Below are 23,929 nucleotides of genomic sequence, written 5' to 3' on the forward strand. Positions count from 1 at the left end.
TAGAAGCTTGAAAAGAACCTCAGGTCTTGCAATTGGCGTAAATACTGGGCCCTATCCAATTAGATCATAGCATGTGTCACGAGACATGACACCTCATATTCTTCATTGACAAAGGAAAGATGACAGCAGAGTTGAATCTATTGTAGCAGCAAATTATTTATCTATTGAAAGATCCCAGTGATTGATCCCAAACCACAAGAGGGAGAGAGACGAATGCTTGGAGTTGTGGCTTAAAAAAAGGGCAAAAGCTTCCAGTTAATCAGTCATTAATAGTTAGAGCATGATCGATGATGGATCTATCAGACCAAATGATTCAATACCATTGGATCATTCCTGCGGTTGAAGAGAGAGTTCCCAAAGCCTATTTGATGTTATGTATCAATACAAGAATCATAATGTTCATACAACTGTCTATACATACGGCTTGTTAATTTGATCACTAGACAGAACCATAGGCATGCCATTGACTGCTAATACATCCATCACAATAAATGTAAGAATCATGAGATGGGCCCATCTCACTTGTTTATCAAAACAAGTGGCCTCATATAGAACTGGGGAGCTTTCATTATATAACAGTATAAACATAGATAAGCAGGAGCTTTGCATGAGAGAATGTTGTGCAGTACAGCAGGGATAATAATATGCAAAATCCATTGCAAAAATGTAGATTAAAAATCCACGAAGAAAACTCATTGATCAAATTAATAGCTGAACACCAACAAAAGAGAAGCTCTGCATCTCTTCAAACCAAATAAATCACAAAACGGCAAAAATAACAGATCCACAGAAAAGAAGAGGGAATAAAAAAAGGGCTGCTTAGCTGCAGAATTAACTGAAATGCAGACTTGCAAAACCCATTAAGAAGACTCTTGGTCTTATTTCTCTCCTCCATGTAATAATGCTATGAGACATATATAAAGGGGTAATGTTGGTAATAAGCACAGTTACCCAGCAGAGTGAGAGACCGGAGATGTAGTGAACTGGCCATCCTTGAAAGCGTGGACATACTGCTGTGGCAATGCATGCTCCGCCTACAATCATCAAAAGAAAAAAATTTCAGGTAAGTTGCAAAGCATTCTATCCATTATTTTCTACAACTACTGCTGAACTTCTCTGATGCAGAGATGGCAACAAAATATGACTTTCTTTGATATCAAGGCAAATAATGGGAAAGATTTTAATAAAGATGATATAACCAAATAATGAGCTGCCTCTGAAACTTCCACTTTCTACTAAGAGTTTTTTGTATGGATATCCATCTAAATATCGGATTTTGCATGAATACACTTCCAAATTGATATTTGCATGTATACCCTTGTAAAACTCTATTATTGTAGAAATGTCTCTAATATAACGGTTGTTCTAACGATGTTAAGAAAAATCATATTTATATTAATTAAAAATAAAATAAAATTTTAAAATTATGCTATTGCCCCTGTCTTTTTTTTCTGCTATCGTGATCGCGATCACGCGGACGTTCACGATCGCGAATAGTGCTTGCGAGATCCCGATAAAATAAAGTTCATGTTCGTTCAAGTGTCACTGTTACTATTTTTTTTCCTTGTCAGGGGATGTGTGTGGTGTTCTTAAAATGGCAATTAGGTGACCCTCTACTTTTTTTCCTTGCCCTCCCCCCGCCCATTAGGAGCACCCACAGTAAGCTCCACAAGGTCATATTTAACGCTTTAAATATGGAACATAAGAAAATTTGGAGTTCTAGTGCATTTTGAAAAAATAAATGCTCTAAAAGTAATATCCATGAGTTTATTTCGATATTACAGTGACTCTGTCATCGCTATTATTGTTGCCGTCACTGTTTCTACCATATTGTCGCTGCCATCATCATTGCGCCAGTTATATTGTTGGTGTTCGCCATAGTTGTCACCACCATTGCCATTTCCGACACTATCATTATCTCCTCCATACCATTATCTTAGATTGTCGTCATCTTCTCTGTACCATCATCCGACTTGCCACCATCACCATCATTTTAGCTGATTTCGCTCTAGCTACCACCATTTCTACCGCCATCACTGTATTTCTTTAATATATACATATATATATATATTGAAAATTTAAAAATAGCAACAAAATTTTTATTTTTTGTTTATTAAAATAAAATAAAGAAAGTGACGTCAAAGCCCAGCTAAATGCTGGTAGTACCTGATTGTTTCTTTGAGCTTGGTTTGTGTGTGCTTTTATTTTTTTTAATGGATGGGTCTTAATTCTGATAACCTATCTTTACTTTTTTCTGGTTGAGAGTGTGAGGACTACCTTTAATTTAGTAACCCGGTATAAGGTTGGGGTTGTGCCTGAACAAACCACCCACTTTAATCCAAAAAAAGAGTTTTTTGCATAAATACACTTCCAAAGTTGCTATTTGCTTGTATACTCTTCTAAATATTTCTATTTGCACGTCTACCTATTAAGGGTATTTTAGTCATTTTAATTTGAAATGGTTAAAAAAAGGTAGAATAGCAAAACGAGTGTTTTACGAGAGTATACATACAAATATCAATTTTGGAAAGGTATTCAAGCAAAATCCAATATTTAGGAGGGTATTCATGTAAAAAATTCCAAACAAAAATAGTGCCTTTTATCCATCCAGTTTAGTCTTGGACCAGGCTTATTAGAAATTAAGACATTGGGGGTTATTACAACTTACAAGCTTTTGCCGGCGGTTAGAACAGGAAATAAGAAACAGGCAAATAGAAGTGGGAAAAAGATGATATTATTTGTTTTAAGTCACTGCTCATGGAATAAAAAAAATATTTGTTCAACTGGCATGAAGATCAGAATATAATAATATTGATTTGTTGGGGTGAAAAGCTAAAAATGTCCAATAATGGCCATTATCCCCATTAACAATGCTTGTTATAATGGAACAACAGCTAAATATCGATTATCATGTAAAAACCACTATACACGTTTAAAATATCTAATAATGTCTGCCATCTCCAATACATTATGGCTGTTATCTCCAATACATAATGGTTGTAATTTTTTAGGCCTTAGTAATGACTTGGGTCCTCACACAGGTTCGACTTGAGATCTGTCTAGGGTTTAGAGACAGGCGATACAACTGACCCATTGATTTCTTATACCATATCCTATTTAATTAATCTCTTGTAGGTTCTACTGTGAGCATTCAAAATGGTAAGAATGGAAACATCCATTTCCTACCTACAGGAATGCCTAATAATAAAGTGAATTAGCCATTCATAGATCGCAGCTTTTTGAGAAAGCACATGTATAACTTGCATTTTTGTAAGCAGAAGTCAGATGATAACTTGTTCTCCATGAAGAGGCGGCGATGAAAGTCCATTTTTGGATGAGAGTCAGCCTGTCTGGCTTGAGTAAGGGGCTACAGGACCAGACACTAGGTATGTTAACGAGGATGGGCTTGAGGAGTATACTTCAGCTTAAACAAGTCCTACCCGCACTGAAATCTTTTGACATGTTTAAAATACCTTCAATTAGTGATGTGATTAGGAAGCAAAATTTAAGAATAGAACTAAGAAAGAAATAGTTTTTGCTATTTTGTTATTTTTCAGAGAGGAATGTGAATATGTGTTGTGGATTTGTGCTGCCTGCAATCCAAAAGATAAATGGAACTGATCAAGCATTCTTGTAGAGCTAAATAAAAAATTTGTTCCAAATTCTACTTCGAAATATAGAAGCTTGTTTCAGAATGTTTTCCTCCACCAAATGCTGGTTTCATCTTCCCTTCCATGTAGAACCTTGATCCTTCATTCCCCAATAGTCACACCCATTCCCACATGCATGACCAAACGAAACGTTCTGTTCATTAAAAGAAAATCATCCAAACCACCCTGATCTGGCAGTAAGCCAAATTTCCACAATAGAGAACAATTGTTTTGAGGTAAAATCTTTCAAACTTTGAGAACTTGATTAGACCAACTCTTTCTCATGGTCAATGCTATATTGATGAAATAAGGACCACAAGACTTGCTTATGGTAACATCACATAAACAGCATCCTTGAATTATGTCATAGGTTCACTCGTAAATCTTGTTTCAACAATAATTAGTTACAACAAGATTAAAAAATATAAAATTGTAATGATTTGCCACTAATTCAACGGGTAGGGGTTGTACTTTCGAGCTGAAGAAGGATTCACCTTCCTTCGTGCAAATCCGCCGATGGATTGCGCAATCATCAGTTCGAGATCCATGCATCCTGATGAATGAGGGTGCTCGGAATCCTTTGAGATCTGTGTGGGGTGCGATCCAATGGATGATGCCGCAAAAGAAGATAATCCTTCTTTCGCACGAAAAATACAACCCAAACCCTAATACAACATCCATAAATGCAGCTTAGGAAGTCAATATTATAAACAAAAGAAACCAAGCCTCCAAGGGGAGAAAACAATGTTATGAACTGCATAATCTACAAAGAAGATAAGCAAGAAATTTAATTCCACTCAGGTCAGATGCACTCATACGTAAAATATCAAATAAAGTTCTGCTGAACCGGTAAAGAAAAGGGCAAGACTTGCTATCATCCAACAGCATATCACCAAATGGCTTTTTTTTCTCTTTTGGGAATTTCCAATTATTATGTTTTATGAAGATTGAATTCAGCATTGCAAGGAGATGTAATGCATATGTAATTTGACTGCCAATTTGATTTTTCAGAAACTAAGCATATGTCTAATTGCCAATAATGTAATCATATTCAAAGGAGACATCATGATTTCCAATCAAACCCATTCTTAAATAAAAAGAAGTTTTCTATTATCTGACAAAAAAGGAGTAAAAATTGAAAAATAAATGTAAGGTCTTACCCAGTCATCATCAGGGCCTGCACCAGGAATCATTACATTAATTTCACTTGATTTAGCTGTTGTTATAGAAGCCTCCAATGAATCTTTGCTTAGGTACAACTGGCAGCCTGATGTGTTGTCTATTGATATTGTTGATGCTGAACCCTGCACGTATATGATGACAATTGCAACAATTTATATGAAGCAAAATATGACAAGATACAAAGACGTCTAAACTGTGGATACTGTGTGAAGAAATGTTTCTTTTAAATACTGGGACTGGATCATTGGATGACCAATTCAACCGGGCTTGACATGACTCACTCATTGCATATATATCCCCATAATATTCATTCACTATCCAGTTATTGATTGACTAGCTTAGATTAGTTTAGAAAGTTTAATATGTTTTACGAGGCTAACCATTTTGTACACTGTATGATAAAAATTAGCACACAAGGGGGAAAAACAAACTTCTTTGCTATATATCTTGTTCCCTTTCTTCCATGAAACATATCTCCATATTCTAACCCTAAGTCCTTAAACACCTGAACTTTGTGGAGTCATTTTCTTCCTCAGAATACTTGGAACAATTCCTAGACACCTATATTGGAGCTGTGGTCGCAGTCCTATAATGCACAAGCTACAGAGACTCCACTTAAAGGGTGCTGGATTGAATGTGTGTGCTGAGTTTGGCCTTGAATAAAGTCTTTGGAGAGAAAGACAAGGGCTAAAAAGTACTGTTGAAGAACAGAACAGCTGTGTGAAACATTTCACTCCTTTCACAAGGTGAAACAAGGAGATCAAATGCTTCAGGAAAAAAAAATCAATAGAATACCTTTTCAGCTCAACCTTTGGTCAAAACTAGCGAAAAATCCAGATGGCTCATATGCTATATGGCAATTATTTTCTTAATTGTGGATACCTCAAATAACGGATTCCCGCAAATATAGATTCCTTAGCTCTTTTTCAATTCTAGATTCCAAATCAGAACAGGGAGATACCTGACATTGCACCTCAACACCATTGCAGTTCACAATCTCACAAGCTGCTACCACATCCTGAGTCAAAATCATGAATAGCATGTGTTACTACGTTATAACATGATTTATAACGTAGAAGCATGCTATAACAAGTCATTTGCAAAATGAATATGTACGAACTGACCGTAAACACAATTCCCATTTTAGTGCACTTATCAACAGTTATATTGTTCATTTTTCCTGCACAATGTGAATCATATGATCCCATTCAAGACTAGAAACAACAAAAATGAATACGCAGATTTTTAAACCGTAAAGCTTGAGATTACCTTTGACTTGTAAAACAGAATCCTTGCACCCAAATAAATACACAGACTGCTTTGAATCACAGTCAACAATTACCAAGTCCTTCCTTCCAATCTGATTTTCAATTGCCCATCTGCCAAAAGATGTACAAAAAAATGAAGTTGCAAAATATATACTCATCAAGATAAGGAAAAGCAAGCCCAAATTTCAAATACATGAATAAATAAAATTTATATTAGAAAGAAAGGTTAAATTATTCATACTTGCGACCCATTTGAAGCTCCAATTTTGGGGGTCCTGTTTTAGAAAAGGAAAAGGAACTGGCACGAGAATCTTTTTCAGTTGTACCGACATCAACAGTTCTATCAGTTCGATTCTTGGTCTTCATGTCATCAGTAACCTTCCTCAAACCTGCGGAGCAGGACTCCAGATTACATTCATCAGTTGCCCCCAAAATGAAAAACGGAACTGTGATCCATTATTTTTATAGGAAACAAGGATGGATACCTGCAGTCATAGTCTTGCCAGACTTGATCTCCTGAAAAACAGCTGACATCCCTTGTTTAGGTTGCAATGGTTCATTCTCGGAACTGAAAAGAGATGTTGAGGGAGGAGGTGGAGGGGCAGGGGCCTTTGCCAGGGGAGCTTTTGAAGTGGAAGGAGCAGATGAAGGTGCAGCACTTCCTGCAGGACCCCAAACAGGGCCCAAAGGATAAAAAACCTTAACATAGTCCCGTAATCCAGGCAGATAAAGCTCCTTCAGCGCTTTTGCCCATTCTACATGGTCTGGGTCTTTATTTCTGTACTCCACAAGGACCTAAATTTGAAAGATGGAAGTTATTCAGTGGTTTATGAACTAGTATACTTGGCACAATTCTACGTACCTTTCGTCGAATTACTCAGTTGGAAATCCAGGATTTCAAGTGCAAAACATTGCAATACGACCAAATTCAAAGGAGGCTATAAAAAGCTAGAACTAAATGACAAATAAAATGAATATACACAAGGAGGGAGTATTAGCATTCAATACAATTGCATACTCCAAAATAATTTTAAAAAGGTTCAACATGCCAGCAATTTTTCTTGTAGAATTTTTCAATATTCAGGACTACCAATCTCCAACCCACAACTCATGTCCATTAGGAGGGTTTACCTGTCTAGTGTTTAAGCTTATGGGAGAACATTAGCAATGCGGTCAAATGAGAATAGTATAAAAGGGGAAAATGAAGGGGTTAAAATCATTATGATCAGGTACCTGGGTGATGGGTACCTAACCCATTTTTTGAAATCCCCACCTGCCCAGTAAGCATCCAGGTGCCCACCTAAAAGATGTGCTTTATGCAGGCACGCAGCCAGGTGCCCACCTCATGGCAGCCCACCAAAGCCTAGGCGAGCTGCCTAGTGGCTCAAGCTGCCTAGAGCAGGCACCTAGGTGAGCGCATGGCCTGATTTTTAAAAACAATGCAAGCAGTTTCTCTGAACTCTATACCCATCCTCACCAAGAATAAATGCATAATAAAAGAGCCTAGTGAAACAAATTTTCAATTTAAATACCAGGCGATGGGTTACAATGATATCTAGACATGTTTCATCACCTAGAGACATGTCATGGCGCTAGGACTTGACTAGCATGGTGGCAATCACAATGGAGGAAGTTGGTGGACAAGTGAAAAGATGAAAAAAGATGTTTGCCATACTCTGGTAGAAACATGGGCAACTATATTTCGTAATGTAATGGAGGAATATCATCAACCTAGTCATGTGGTGGAGTGAGCAAAGTGGACCATGTACTTGTCTTGAAGTTATATGGTGCTAAAGAGGTAAAAATGGAAGGAGATGGGAGTACAGTATTCTTCCACAAAATTAGAAACTAAAGAAGACAAGTCAGCTTCATTCCATGCTTAATGGTTAACATGGTTCAAAATAGTAAGTAAAATGCAATTGCTTAAATCTTTTTTGAGTCCTACAAAAAAAAAAAAAAGAAAGTTGTTCAATTTCAGGGAGGAATCTTTAGTTTGCTTGTTTGATCTAGGGAAAGATTCATTATTTTTGATGTATCTATTCGATCGAAGATTCTCTAAGGACGAAATCAGAAAGACAAAGGGAGATAGAACTCCTGGCCTCGACTCTCATCCAATCCTTTTGGGAGGTGGTGAAGGCTGACCTTTATAAACATCCTGGTAATTTTTATTAGATAAGGGTCAATCTAGTAGACTAAATTATTTACACATCATCTTGACTTCCAAGAATAACAAGGCAAACTTGGAGTCTTGACCCATAAGCTTACCTAAAAGCATTTTTAAAAAAAGTTAATAAATTCTTAGCCTGTAAAAGGATCTTATATCTCGTAGATTAAGAGGTGTTTGCACCTATTAGAGGCAAATCTATCTTAAATAGATTATCTTTTGCCCATGAAGTCATCACATGATGCAAGTGATAAAAAGTGTATGGTGTCCTAGACTTTGATAAAGTTTTTGATAGGTTCAAATTAGAACTCCCTTAACAACGTGATGGGCGATAGAGACTTCAGAAATTATTGGATTAGATGGATAAATGTTTGTTTTGTTAAGAGTCTATTGTTGATGTTCATGGTGGGATCCTAAAGAAAGCTGCTCATAAAGAACTAAACGTCAAAATAGAAAAATTGACATTGGGTTTAGGGATAATCTAGCTCGACCTGATGACTTCCATCACATCAAGGTGACATTCTACTGCTAATTTATATCCCTTCCTAGCCCCATTGAGAATAGAAATAATTAATCCTAAAAGGTAAAGGGTTGAGAAACTCAATGCCACTATTCTTGAGCAACTTGTACTAGACATTCTTTTCGCACTATTATGGATAGTAAAATAATGGGAAAGATTGGATTCAATTGACAAGTGCTCCTATCGGTAATAGGATTGACTACAGATTCGAGCCATAGCACATGTTTTCATAAAATCCATACAATTTTTTCGATCTAAGTCTAGCTGGTTTTACATGGAGATTTTGTTCTACATGTTCTATTCGATACTGGTAGGAGGAGAGCCCAACTCGGTATTATTAAAAAAAAGAGGCTAATAGGCTTCCCTGGAGGAATGATTAGCTAGTGGAAAGACTCCACTCATCTTCCTAAAACCCATCTTCGGTCGAAGTCACCAATAGAGGAAAGGGGAAGGCTAGCAAGTCAACAGTTTTCTAGTACCCATAAATGAAGCTAGACTTCAAGTAGACACATACTTCCTTTGGTAGGTATAACCATACACACACGAGTAGCAAAGAAAGGTTGAAGCTGCTAGTGCTCCACCAGAGCATATAGCATACAAGGGGCAAGGAATATCACCCAATCGCACCCTCATGTGGGTTCTTCAGCATGGCCTTTTCATTGACTCAAGAGCGCCACTGACTTTCAATCCGCCTATCATCGGCCATTCCACTCTTCTTGGTCCAGGTGCAGACTCGAGCTCTTTGGGTTTGTCAACTTCCAGATACCCTGCTCCTTTGTGTTGACTTCAGAAATCTAACACCTCATATTCATCATGCATTCAAAATATTCTTGTTACTGCAGATTAACATCCCAAAGAGCTTCAGCTCCCAGTTAATCTCTTAAAGAATGTGAAGAGGCATATTTGAAAGGATTCTTACTTGCATAGTGGAAGAGTTACCCTTCTCATACTTGAGCATGCCCTTCATTCTCTACGTTCACAGGATTAATACCATGCTCGCTAGAATCTACAAGATACATGCCAACTAGAAAGCTAGCCTCCAGTTTAAAGTTCAGATTGAAACTTTGGAAATGAAACCGAAAATTTTGATTTCAACACAAATCCCATTTGAAACTACGTAGGTTGTTTATTCTAATTATTTGCATTTCTTCATTTCCCAAAATGTTAGGAAGCATTTTTCAGGACCAAATTTAAATTTTACAAATTCTGAGAACATTTGGAAGCAATTAGATGTAGATTTCCAAGATATTTAGAGGCATTTCTTGTGAGCTATTCAAGATCTCAAATTTCATAGGCATTTCTCTTATCATGTCCTTGCTTGTTGATGACACAGTTCACTCTTTAAACATGAGTTTCAAGCACTTTATTTTTCAAAAATAATATTGTTTCAATGTGAAAATTGAGAAGCAATATATCTAAATGTCTTAACCAATATAATACATTCTGAGATGATGTCTAATTTATTATTCTTGGTAGTTTTATTGCTCTTCACTTTCTTATTTCAATTAATACTTTGAATTTCTTTATAATTTTCAATGAAAACTACCGAAACTATAGGAAAACCATCGTAACTGTCAGAATATCCAAAATAGGATCTCATTTCATGTTGCCAAAATTGAAACCAAGATCGTGCTTTTTTAGACTTAGTCTCTTTTCTTTATAATCAAGCTTGGTATTAGTTAATGCAGTTTTATTCATCCTGCCTATCTGCTAGATGTCCTTTGTTGCCTCTTAACTAATAAAAGTCATGGATGCATAAGAAGGGCACAAGTTAAAAGGCTCTCAAACACTATCTCTGACGATCAAAAGACTATGTACAAGCCCAGAAACCAGGGACTCTCGGTGTGATTAACCTTTGGGACATGAATCATGCCCTCCTATGCAAATGTTGAAGTCCATTTAAAGGCTAACCTACATGCTGTAAATATCTTTTCTTGATGACCTACTACCACAATAGAAGATCCTGTTCTAAAATTCGTCGACACTTCCCATTTGTCTCAGCCTTCTTGAAAGGGATCCAAGTAGTGCCGACAACCAAGTCAAGCATTGGGCAATGAATTATGTTCTAGAAAGATAAGTGGTGGTTATTTGCCTGTTAAGGATTATACACACACATGTGCATGACTTAATCAGTTTCTATTGATTCCAACTCTGACATTGTACTTCCTCAAAACTATTTTTGGTTGGAAGAATTTGGATCCCTAGACCCTAGTTGTCAAGACAATGGCCTCAAAAATTCTTAATCCGCTTTCTATAGGATTCTAAATTTTGGTGGTATTATTTCCCTCTTTCCAAGCATTTCTGGAGATGCCTTGTGCCCCTGAAAGCCAAGAGCATCACTTGGCTATGCATTAAAAGCATATTCTTATGCAAGAGAATATAAGGAATTATAAAATGTTGTTCAATTGGGTGCTTTGGGGCAACTATAAGGAGACTGGGTTGGCATCTTCTTCTTCACTGCCAATTTGCAAAACTCATTTAATCAGAATTAGGAAAGAGATTGAAGATTAGGAAAACCTTTCTTAACACAGTCAGATTGGCGAAGTAGGACAGCTGAAGCTTCCCTAAAACTAGGTCAGATATGCTTGTCTTACGATATAGAAGTGCCTCCGGGGGGAAAGGAACAACAAAGTTTTCCATTTAGAGGCTGAATATCCAAGATAGGACCTATCTAACTATCTTAAGCTTTTTATGTTTTGAGCTCAGAATGTATCTAAGCAAACCAAAAGTAAATTGACAAATTGAGGGGTTTGGTTCATCTTTGGAGGATTTCCAATTCCAGTGTTGCATAGCTAAAGCCTTTTTTAGTACCTTGGCTTCCTTGCTTTTTTCCTTATTCCATTTATTTTTTCCACTTTTCCTTTTAATATTTTGGCATTTCACCATCTTTATAAAATGAGTTTGGATGGGCATCACATCCTTTCTTACAAAAAGAAAAGTGAAATTTGGTCAAGTCAAAGTCCACAAAGGGGAACTAGTCATGGGTAATAACATCACTGAAATTCTTTATGTCTTTTTAGATGATTCATAGAATGGTAACTCAGCCCTAAAATGAAGATGATAATGATTAAGACTCTTAATAAGAGTTAAAAGAGGAAGAGTTCTTTACATAATAACTCTGCGTCAGATGAGCGTAAATCGACTATCCATCAAGATACCAGAGATGGGAGATCAGCACCCCTTAACCAGAAGACAAGCTCAGAGGTTTCAGCAATTATGTTTAGATCAATATGCAGGTGAAAGTGTCCAATTTTCAGCAAATATTTGGTGATGATCATGCATTGAAGATACTGACTCAAATCTCAACAATGCAAACAACAATCAAGACTAATAACAAGCGAACTCATATCTCAAAATGAGTTTCCAGAGTTACCGATGGTGAGCCAAGAAAATAATTCATGATACTGGTTTGGTGAAACTAATAAAGCAATTTTTGGAAAGTATAAAATTATACCATTTTTTTATTAATTACAATAAGCTTTTGACCCATATTATATAACAAATGCTGCACATGCATACCTACATTATCAAATTATATGCATTAGAAACATATAGAAGGATAGACAAAAAGTGTAGCTTCATCTGTCAATCTATAGTAGCTATAAAGAAAGACCCTACACAACATCTCAAAATGAAATAAAAATTGATGTCTCAATTAAACAGCCGATCACCAAGCTAAGAAAAAACTAACATGCTGCAAAATACAATATCATATATGATTATTACTACGCACTCAGTTAAGCTTAAATAAAAAAGAAAAGGATAAACTGCAAATTAGCACGCACACATATATTAGATATAGCAAATAGCAACATTTCATTAAATAGAAAAGGATAAACTGCAAATTAGCACGCACACATATATTAGATATAGCAAATAGCAACATTTCATTAAATCTTGCAATTCATAATTTGGAACAAAATGGCCCAAACGATCCAAATCCAATCCTTGGATTAGGATCAGGATCAATTTAGGATCACAAGATTTTGATCCATATGGTAGACTATACATCTGTTTGGAATATAGGATCCAATTTCATTATGTTATTTACATATTAAATCATGCATATCTCCATTTTCTATAATGTCTTTGATGTGGTTCTTAAACTACTCATCACTAATTAGTCTCAAAGAGTAAAATTAGTTAGTCTATTATAGGAGTTCACAAAGTTAAAAATAAGATGCAAGCTTTTGTATTTTTACAGCCATATGTTAAAGTATTATCTTTGTTTATCCTAAAACATTCTACATAAAAGGATAATTACTTTATATATAGTATAACATTTTGAATAACCAAACAAAATGTTGGTTTATCTTACTAAAAAAAAGAACATTTGTTTCATTAGAAATACTATATATGGGCCTAAATTGGTGGAAATTAGACTTATTGTATATATGCTGGGTATTCTCCATCCATCCACTTTATAGCTGACTTGTATTTCAATTTTCAATTTCCTTATATTTAAGATTTTCTGATGCAAATCAGAAAAATGTTATGATCTACGATCCGGTTTGCAATCAAACCAATTTAGCCCCCTCTACGATATATGGCACGATCCTAATGTCAACAACATTTAATAACAGGGTAATGACCAAGATCTCAGAAAGTATTATGAATTTAGGTTACTGAATGCAAAATTAGGCACACCAAAAGGTAAACTAGGCTCCAGTCAAGATTCTAAATGCACAAAAATCTTCTAAAATTTTTATTTACTGCCACAAGAAAAATATCTTTAGCTACCTATTTCTGCAGCAAGCAATAAAAGCTTAAACAAATAATATGAATCATTACGTACCCTCCGACATTTTTTTAAATTTATTTTTCATTCTAATGGACTATCAAATCATTTGATCACCTAAATATGGAATGCTGCATGTACCTTGTTGTTGTAGAATTCGGTCATCTGCCAGCTTTCTTCAACATATGCAATTGGAAGACTCGTGCCTTCAAGAAAGCCAGGGTATTCAGAAAGATGAAAAGAACTTCTTTTGGGAAGAAACACTATGCATTAAACAGGAAAAATAAATAAAAAAGATTATCATAATTCACTAACCGCAATCTTTTCCTAAGTAAGCAATCCATGCCAGAGCAGTAAGACTGTCAGCAGCTGCCTTCAAATGGTCAAAATAATCAGATCGCCTTCCTTCAGTCAAAGCACTTGCTTTGAGGATCAGTTCATTCAGCGGTTTCAGAAACTCTTGTAAGCCCATAATGTCCGGTTTCTGCTGTTGAAAAAAAAAAACCTTAAATGCGCACGCGGCCAAAATCTCGGGCCGCGTGCACGTTTGAGAAAAAGGTAACGCCCAGCGGGCGTTACGCATTTGAAAACGGACGCGTTTGAAAACGCGTCCGCAAAAGACCAAATTGCCCCTGTAAAAACTCCTATTTAAACCCCTTGATTTCATCTCTTTGAGTACACGAAAAATTTGAGAAAAATAGTGAAAAAATTCTGGAAAAATTCTTCTCCCTCTTAGCCACTTCGAAATTTTGTTTTTACATTTTTTTATTCAGTTTATTTAGTTCTTTTCATTCCGTTCTTTGCTGGATCTGCAAGTCCGATCGGATTCGCTTTGACTTCTTCCGAGACGTGCCGAAAAAGAAGTTGTAGGGTCGTCGTATCTCCGAGAAGGATTGCCGGGTGACCCGTACGTGGGGGCAAATACTTCTTTGGGACAGCGTCTACGCGCTTCGACCTGCCTTCAATCAGGCTACTTTCTTCTACTTTTATTTTTAATTTAATATTAGTAGATTTGTAGGATTTGAAATTCTATAATATAAATTTATTAAATGCATAGATTTATTTTGTGCTAGAATAGATTTATCTTGCATTGAAATAGAATTATTTGGATGCCGAATAATATGCATGTATATTATTCCCTTTAAGATTTTCCTTTAATTGAATTAATAGATTTATTGTTTATTTATATGATTTATTGCTAACAATCCAAAGAAGTATTTGCTTTTGTTAGTAATATATAATTAATTAAATTTTTTTTATTACAATTGTGGCATATTAGATTTTAATTGCAATAATTGTTTTTGCTAGCACATCATTAATAATAAATTATTCTAAAGAGGTAATAATTTGGTTAACCTCCAAGAGGTTTATTATACCTCCATTTGGACTCCTCAAGGAGTAATTTCCAGATCCCATTCAAACGGGAAATTCGGAAATTGGTTGATACATAATAATTAATCTATTGAATTGACCTATTAGATCTCAATCAATTATTTTAATAAAGGAATAAATCTTTTAATTCATTGAATTGACTTATTAGATCTCAATCAATTATTCTAATAAAGAAATAAATCTTTTAATTCATTGAATTGACATCTTAATTACATAATTGATTTGCTACAAAATTAGTAATTAATTATTCTAATAAGAAAATAAATCAATTCTAATATATATAATTTATTGAATTGATAAATTAGATTTCAATTACAATAATTGTTTTGCTAGAATTAAATTTAGTAATCAATCGTTACTAATTCGGAAAGGTCAAACGAAAAATTCAAAAATTAGTTAATTCGTTTAAATTTGCATTTAGGTTATTTTAAATATTGAATTTGTGTGATTTCTAGTGATTATATCCACTAACTAATAGTGTCTAAGAAAAGCTTGTCAAAAAGGCATACGTGCCTAAGAAAGGCTGGTACTTAAGTGAGCCTAGTGCTCCACCACCGATCTGGAGCTGATCTGGCTATTAGTTTTTTGAATATATCAATTAGACATCCAAAGTTCAATATAAATATTAGTGCAACCTTTTGACATAGATTTTTTGCCTTCAATCAGGTTTCTGTCACTATTCTGTAACCCTGATCCTATGGCCTCAAACACTAGTGACCATCTTAGTGCCAAACCTGAAAAATTTGATGGCCATAACTTTAGGAGGTGGCAGAATCAAATGCGGTTCTGGCTCACCACATTAGGGTTAATCTCAGCCATAGGTGAAAGTACGACCGAAGTTGATAATGGGTCCAACCCAACTACCTCTTCCAACACTGAACATTCTGCCTCCACTAGCACACCCTCTAGGACACCTGATGAGATAGATTATCATTGTATCCATAGAATTCTAGGTGCTCTTTCTGAGAGGCTGTATGATATCTATTACACAGCCAAGAGTGCCAAAGAACTCTGGGACACCCTAGATAGCAAATATGGTCTTGATGATGCTGGGGTAAAGAGGTTCAAGGCCTCCGATTTCAATAAGTTTAGGATGGTGGACTCAAAGCCTATGAATGACCAAATTCATGAATTTGAAACCCTGATCCACCAGCTTAGGGCCAATGGAACCAATTTGGATGAATCATTCCAGGTAGCCTGTCTGATAGATAAACTACCTACTTCCTGGTCTGATTTTGCCAAGACCCTGAGCCATACCCAAGGAGTTCTCACCCTAACCCAAGTCTTAAACTCCATTAGGATTGAAGAGCAGCATAGGCTCAGAAATAATACCTCTACTGGACCCAAAAATAATGCATATAATGTAGAAGCTCCTCTTAAGAAAAATCAGAACCGACCCCTCCGTAAGAATTTCAAGAAGAAACCCTACAACCCTAGAAACCCTAACCACCACTACAATGGGAAGCCTATTCAATCCCAGGAGCAGAAGAAGAAAAAAGAGGAAGGTGGTGCTCGTTTCTGTTATGTGTGTGGTCGGACCAACCATTTGTCTCCCCAGTGCTTCTATAAGAAAACTGCACCTCTTCAATCTAAGAAGAAGGGTCCACACACATCCAGTGCTCAAGTCAACATGGTGACTTCCGGCGCTAGCTCCTCTGAGACAGCTTTCAGGTCTGTTTCCTTCACTCCTGAAGTTAACATGACTTTACAAGCACTTGATTGGTGGATTGATACCGGAGCTGGTATTCATATTTGTTCGGATCGCTCCTGGTTTTCTTCTTACCAGATCTCAAGTGGAGGAGCTGTGATCATGGCAAACAGCTCGGAGGCGCGTGTGTTAGGAGTAGGACGTGTGGACTTAAAGCTTACATCTGGAAAAGTCCTGTCCCTGCACGGCGTCCAACATGTTCCAGTTGTTAGGAGAAATCTCATTAGTGGTTCCTTGCTTGTCCAGCAAGGCTTTCGTCTTGTTTTTGAGTCCAATAAGGTTGTAATTTCTCATGGTGTAATGTTTATTGGAAAAGGATTCCTTAGTGAAGGATTGTTCAAGTTGAATGTAATAGCTCCTTTAATAAATGAAAATCATTTGATTATGAATATAGAACCTCCTTCTATTTGGCATGGTAGATTAGGTCATGTAAATTATAATTCAATTAAGAAACTTATGAACCTAAATCTAATACCAAAAAGTGATCTTAAGAACCATGAGAAATGTCAAATTTGTGTAGAAGCTAAACTCCTTAGGAAGCATTTTAAATCCGTTAATAGGGATTCAGATCTATTAGAGTTGATCCATAGTGATGTTTGTGACTCTGGTAGAACTTCTAGAGGAGGTAACAAATATTTTGTGACCTTCATAGATGATCTATCCAAATTCTGTTATATCTATCTAATTAAAACCAAGGATGAGGTGCTCAGCAAATTTAAAATATTTAAGATCGAAGCTGAGAACCAACAAGAAAAGAAAATTAAAATTCTGAGATCAGATCGGGGAGGTGAATATACATCCAATGATATAACTCAATTTTGTGAAGATCATGGAATCATTCATGAAGTGACTGCACCCTATTCTCCCCAATCAAATGGAGTAGCAGAAAGGAAGAATAGGACTTTAATGGATATGGTGAACTCCATGCTTATAAGCTCAGGAGTGCCAGAAAATTTGTGGGGGGAAGCTCTTGTTTCAGCCTGTTATATCCTTAATAGGATTCCCTCTAAAAATAATGATCTAACACCATATGAAGTTTGGAAACATAGAAAACCTAATCTTAGCTATTTGAAAGTGTGGGGGTGCTTGGCAAAAGTTAAAATACCTGATTTTAAGAGAAAGAAAATAGGGCCTAAAACAGTGGATGCCATATTCATAGGTTATGCAGCCAATAGTAATGCCAATAGATTTCTAGTGATAAATTCAGAAGAAAGTGATATTAGTAACAACACCATCATAGAAGCCAGAGATGCAACATATTTTGAAGGCACCTTTCCACTTAAGACTAGAGTAGATAGTGGTATAGCTAGTAGCTCTAGTAAAGTAAGGACAAGTGAAGTAGAAGTAGAAGCAGATCCTAGAAGGAGTAAGAGATCCAGGGTAGAGAAAACATTTGGAGATGACTTCTATACTTTTCTTATAGAGGACTCTCCAACTACCTTTGAGGACGCAATGAAATCCTTGGATTCACCTTTTTGGAGAGAAGCTGTGGATAATGAGATGCAGTCAATTATCCAAAATCATACTTGGGAATTGACTGATCTTCCTCCTGGTTGTAAAACTATAGGGTGCAAATGGATCTTTAAGAAGAAACTTAGGCCTGATGGCTCTGTAGATAAATTTAAGGCTAGATTAGTTGCCAAGGGCTTTACTCAGAGACCTGGGGTAGATTTCTTTGATGTTTATGCACCTGTAGCTAGGATTACTACTATTAGAGTCCTTATAGCATTAGCCTCCATTCATAAATTAGTGATTCATCAGATGGATGTTAAGACAGCTTTTCTAAATGGAGACTTAAATGAAGAAATTTATATGGACCAGCCAGAGGGATTTAAAATTCCAGGCCAAGAAAATAAAGTTTGCAGACTAGTCAGATCTCTTTATGGTCTTAAACAAGCACCCAAGCAATGGCACTTGAAATTTGATGAAACCATACTGACATTTGGATTTAAAATCAATAGTACAGACGAATGTGTATACCACAAGAGAGTTGGACACAAATTTGTGATCTTGTGCCTCTATGTAGATGATATACTGATCTTTGGGACAGATCTTCAGATAATTGATGAAGTAAAACAATTCTTAACTCATAAGTTTGATATGAAAGACTTGGGACAAGCTGACTTAATTTTAAATACCAAAATAATTAGAAGTGCAAAAAGTATTGAGTTATCCCAAAGTCATTATGTTGACAAGATACTTAATAAATTTAATTATTCCGATTGTCAGCCTGTCTCTACTCCATTTGATCCCTCTACTCATCTTAAGAAGAACTTAGGAACTCCTGTCCTTCAAAGCCTATATGCTCAAATCATAGGCTCACTAGGATTCCTAACAAACTACACCAGGCCAGACATAGCATATGCTGTAAATAGACTTAGTAGATATACTATTAATCCAAATAGAGATCACTGGACAGCATTAGAGAGAATTCTTAGGTATCTTAAGGGTACCAAGTCCTATAGTTTGCACTTTAGTGGGTTTCCTGCTGTTCTAGAAGGCTATAGTGATGCCAACTGGATCAGCGATACCTTAGATGTTAAATCCACCACAGGATACGTCTTTCTCCTAGGAGGTGCTGCTGTGTCTTGGAAATCCACCAAACAAACCTTAATATCTAGGAGTACCATGGAGTCTGAACTGATAGCTTTAGACACTACTAGTACTGAGGCTGAGTGGCTCAGAGATCTACTAATAGACCTTCCTGTAGATGAGTCACCTTTACCACCTGTCTCCTTACATTGTGACTGTAAATCTGCAATAGATAAGTGCAACCAAGAAAATGCCAATGTAAAAATGAACAGGCACTTAAAAGTGCGTCATAAATCATTAAGATATAAATTGAAAAATAATGTTGTTGCCTTAAATTTTGTTAAATCAGAAAATAACTTGGCTGATCAGCTTACTAAAGGCTTGTCTAGAACAGTAGTTCTAGAGTCGTCGAGGGGGATGGGGCTTAGCCCATAAAGATAGATCACCACGGTGGGAACCCAACCTTAAAAGGTTCAATGGGTAGAAACAAACCGGAGTGTGACTAAGAGGAGCACTATTTCATGTTTTCCTCATCCCTATGGCGCTAGTGCTCATAAAAGCAAGCGGTAGGATGAGTTCGTTTGTATAACTCTTAATGAGTCCGAGACCCAAGAGGCAGGAGCTTCCTTGCTAGTTTCCTTATTAGGACTCACCTATATGTGCAGTCGTGAGGCCGCGATTATGGGAAATGGGCGATTCCCTAAAAAGCACATGATAGATATCTGCGCATGGCCATAACAGCGCAACCCGCTTAGAACCCAGATCGGGCTATATTATGTGTGTTGTTGATTTAATCTGAGCCATGGACCGAGGTTCAAGGTTAAGACCACCTTGGCTCCACAGATGTAATCAATTGTCACTAAGTGAAGGTTCAAACCGAAAGGTACCTACACCTATTACATAATATAAGATATCCAGCATTTTATTTTGATTTTAAAATTATTTAAGTTTTTTTTTTTGTGGGGGATTGTTGAAAAAAAAAAACCTTAAATGCGCACGCGGCCAAAATCTCGGGCCGCGTGCGCGTTTGAGAAAAAGGTAACACCCAGCGGGCGTTACGCATTTGAAAACGGACGCGTTTGAAAACGCGTCCGCAAAAGACCAAATTGCCCCTGTAAAAACTCCTATTTAAACCCCTTGATTTCATCTCTTTGAGTACACGAAAAATTTGAGAAAAATAGTGAAAAAATTCTGGAAAAATTCTTCTCCCTCTTAGCCACTTCGAAATTTTGTTTTTACATTTTTTATTCAGTTTATTTAGTTCTTTTCATTCCGTTCTTTGCTGGATCTGCAAGTCCGATCGGATTCGCTTTGACTTCTTCCGAGACGTGCCGAAGAAGAAGTTGTAGGGTCGTCGTATCTCCGAGAAGGATTGCCGGGTGACCCGTACGTAGGGGCAAATACTTCTTTGGGACAGCGTCTACGCGCTTCGACCTGCCTTCAATCAGGCTACTTTCTTCTACTTTTATTTTTAATTTAATATTAGTAGATTTGTAGGATTTGAAATTCTATAATATAAATTTATTAAATGCATAGATTTATTTTGTGCTAGAATAGATTTATCTTGCATTGAAATAGAATTATTTGGATGCCGAATAATATGCATGTATATTATTCCCTTTAAGATTTTCCTTTAATTGAATTAATAGATTTATTGTTTATTTATATGATTTATTGCTAACATCTGCAACATGAGCAATAGGTCTTGATCGAATTAATAACCAACTACATATAATAGAGAGGAAAAGGAGGAAGAGGCATTCTGATGAATGCTACATTATCAGCAACTGAAACCATTTCACTAAAACAAAATAGTAAGAAAGAAAACATGAAAAATATCCTGAAATGAACCGAACACCAACCTGCAATAAGCATAACTTAAAAGTGAGACAATGGATTACTATGGCAGTATGACCATCATGCCTTGCTAAGCTATTTGAAGCCAACTTTATAAATCCTTATCAGTGAATGAAAGATGAGATGACAGATTATAAACCAAAATCTCTTCAATTAGGAATTGAGCAGAGATAGAGGATTCCAGAATATTTTAGAACAAGTTTACAGTTTTACTATGTCCATGTGTCGTCTACACTGTGAATGGTGTCATCCTAAATCAAAAACCGATGAGAACGCAAAATTTTGGGTAAAATTAAGACATATCCAACAAAAATTGCACATAATTTCGAGAATCTAATTGCAAAAGAAGGTATACGATTGCAGTCTACCATGGGTTAACGTATCTAATATGATTCGATGCACTTGCATTTTAACAAGCTGATCCAAATTTCAAACGTCAATGTGATTACTCGGTATTGGCTTTCGATAAAAATGCGCAATAAAACGAAACAAAGCAGATAGTTCAGTGATCGATCATAAAAATCAGCTTCTCTCTTGTTTGAATTCTTCAATGCCCCTTGCTACTTGCTTCCAATCCCATTTCCTCACCAGATGCTCCAGCATTCCAAATATATAATAACATAGCCACATATCATCAAAAAAGGCGACTAGATCAAATAACCAACCTCGCATTGCTTGGCCTTGACGAGGAGGTCCTTCTGAACCGCGAACGCCTCCTCCACTATCTTCGTCGCTTCAAGGACCTTCCCGCCGATCTTCCCCGCGGCGGCGGAGACACGGGCCAGGGATCCGGACATCAGGTCGTCGAACGCCGAGATCGCCGGATCGAGGAACGCCGCGCCGTCGAGATCGATCGACGGGACGGAGGAGCGGGATCCGGCGGCGGCGTGTACCTCCAGGCGCGCCACCGCGGCCTCCAGCCTCTCCACGAGCTCCTTCTCCATTGGTAGGGTTAAAAGACAGGCCGCGCGGGGGGTTGGGATGGGATGAGGAGGCTCTGGTTTCGCTTTAATTCATGATGAGGAGGCGGGATGCGTATGGCTCGGCGATTCACTTGCCGAAAATAGAAAGGAGCACCGTCCAGGCGGCTCTATGATATCCCATGAACTTTATCCTACTTTTGTGTGCTTCGTCCGTAGAAACTAGAGAAGTGTCCAAGTTCTTGCTTTATTTCATTTCCATGCTAGTCATAGGCATGCACATGATTTATTCGAGAGAAAAAAACAATATTTTATTGATTATTATACTTTCATGGTTATGAAGGTTTAAATTTAAATTTAATAAAACATATTTTTGTTTGATTTCATGTTTAACCAACAATTTAATAAGAGCAAGCAGCATCATGGATACTAAGGTTTGGAAATGATTGTGCTTACATTCTCATTAAAATAGCTGTGATTATCACTACTCCCTCAATTGGGATCGTCAATCAATTCTCACACACCTTATAAATATTGTGCTAATGAATTATTGAATGCATTTTTTTTTGGAAGTTGATCAAAAACAATATTGATGATCTTTACGAGGAGTGTTTGCTGAATACAATGGCGCATCAATACTTAAAAAAAATTGTATATGAAGGAAAGTGATGATGTATTGGATAAAACTTACAATATTTTTCTAATTTAATAGTGAAAATCTCCAATTAATCAATGTTAGACTACATACTAAATTGCATATATCAAGCAAAAAAAATTAATACATATTCTAAACACTACATACCTTATCATAAAATTATAATAATGTGATAACATTATTAAACTACTAATTTTGTTGATCGTGAAATAAATTACTATATTTGATAGTTCTTTTGGTAAGAATGGCATGGTCATGTGGTTTTTGGTGGATATTGCTGCGACTCTAAAGAAAAAATGGGATACAGCATACCTGCCCAAGGACACTTTAGCTTGGACATTGGAACCAAATATTTACCAATGAAATGCTTCCAATAGGTACTAGATTTATTGTGAACAGCAGACCCTGCAACAACCATCTAGGAACTTTTAACGACACTACCAAAATGCACCATTAGCAATCTAGAATTGGGACCAACAGACAAAAGAGGAAATATGTTGCTAAAAAAAAAATTGGTCTTCCACTTTCTATATTCCTTTTGACATAGATAGGTGGATTAATAAAAGACAGCTCTATGCTCAAAAGTGTTGTGAAAGAAATTTCCATTGTGAGCATGTAACCCTTATTGACAAAAATTCATAAGGCATCTCGATTATGGTAGTATTTTTAAAAAACTTTAATGTTATAGAGTCACATGCCTTGCCTTGTGAAGTATTTGCATCGCTACAACAATAAAACCCATGTGTAATTTTGAATTATATAAACGTAGGATAGCTTTGCCTATTAGTTGAATCCTTACTCGCGATAAAGTGATTTTCAAACTCAAGTCCCTTTTATAACTGTTGATGCCGAAATCGTGCCCGACCATATCTTGATGATCTAGAGACATAAAGGGTACAGATCAATCTGCTCGGTCCATGGTGGTGGAAGACGGAGCGCCAATCTACCATGGAGGGTCACAAATCTGCATACAAAGAGAAGAGAAAGGCTCATCAAGGTAGCTCTAGCCAGATCTCCTACTTTGGAATAATAGTGAGAAATAGCAAGAGAAGATATAATGAAAAACATCTGAGTAGAGTGATCTCTCTAAATCGTTAAAGCTTTGAGCGTCTAGCCTGGGGTGCTTGACCTAAGAACTTGGCCTTGGCCTTTGGGAGCTCGGCTTTTGGGAGCTCCCTATCACAGACTCGAGTATCATAGGCTTGGCCATCTGGAGCTTGGTGATAGGAGGCTCAGCCTAGGAGTACTCGGCCTAGAGTGCCTTGGAGTGCTCGGCCTAATTCTGGTTAGGTTTTTGGTAGTGGTCGTGCATCTCGCATGCATGGCACTCGTGTCTCGAGGGC

General features: G+C 36.7%; 1 protein-coding gene across 6 annotated transcripts; it reads right to left on the bottom strand.

Annotated features, from left to right (window-relative positions):
• Positions 1-92: 92 nt before the first annotated feature.
• LOC103704236 (cyclase-associated protein 1) lies at positions 93-22,119 on the bottom strand. 6 transcript variants are annotated; one of them, XM_039134119.3, is made up of 11 exons: positions 21,677-22,119; positions 13,838-14,006; positions 13,664-13,728; positions 6,586-6,895; positions 6,342-6,489; positions 6,102-6,211; positions 5,957-6,012; positions 5,794-5,850; positions 4,811-4,954; positions 4,145-4,315; positions 93-1,034 (listed from the first exon to the last, which is right to left on the bottom strand). In XM_039134119.3, exons 1-11 carry the CDS (start codon positions 21,953-21,955, stop codon positions 948-950), a joined length of 1,596 nt encoding a protein of 531 aa, XP_038990047.1. In that variant the 5' UTR covers positions 21,956-22,119; the 3' UTR covers positions 93-947. The 6 variants fall into 6 exon arrangements, 4 of the variants coding, with proteins under 4 accessions (XP_038990047.1, XP_088567395.1, XP_026659311.2 ...); XM_088711269.2 differs by lacking the exon at positions 4,811-4,954 and having other exon boundaries at positions 4,122-4,315; XM_026803510.4 differs by lacking the exon at positions 4,145-4,315 and having other exon boundaries at positions 21,677-22,116.
• Positions 22,120-23,929: the final 1,810 nt, after the last annotated feature.

This window comes from Phoenix dactylifera, chromosome 15, assembly GCF_051530095.1.
Source record: "Phoenix dactylifera cultivar Ajwa chromosome 15, Ajwa_hap1_PhDact_Kaust_v1.1, whole genome shotgun sequence".
NCBI classification, from domain to species: Eukaryota; Viridiplantae; Streptophyta; class Magnoliopsida; order Arecales; family Arecaceae; genus Phoenix; species Phoenix dactylifera.

What these genes read in the sequence shown, in the direction of transcription:
- LOC103704236 (XM_039134119.3), bottom strand. Translation starts at nt 21,955, where the DNA reads ATGGAGAAGGAGCTCGTGGAGAGGCTGGAGGCCGCGGTGGCGCGCCTG. An exon ending in TTCTGTTTTACAAGTCAAAG is followed by an intron (nt 6,013 to 6,101) that starts GTAATCTCAAGC and finishes CACATTGTGCAG; the next exon opens with GAAAAATGAACAATATAACT. An exon ending in CAGGCCCTGATGATGACTGG is followed by an intron (nt 4,316 to 4,810) that starts GTAAGACCTTAC and finishes ATGTTGTATTAG; the next exon opens with GGTTTGGGTTGTATTTTTCG.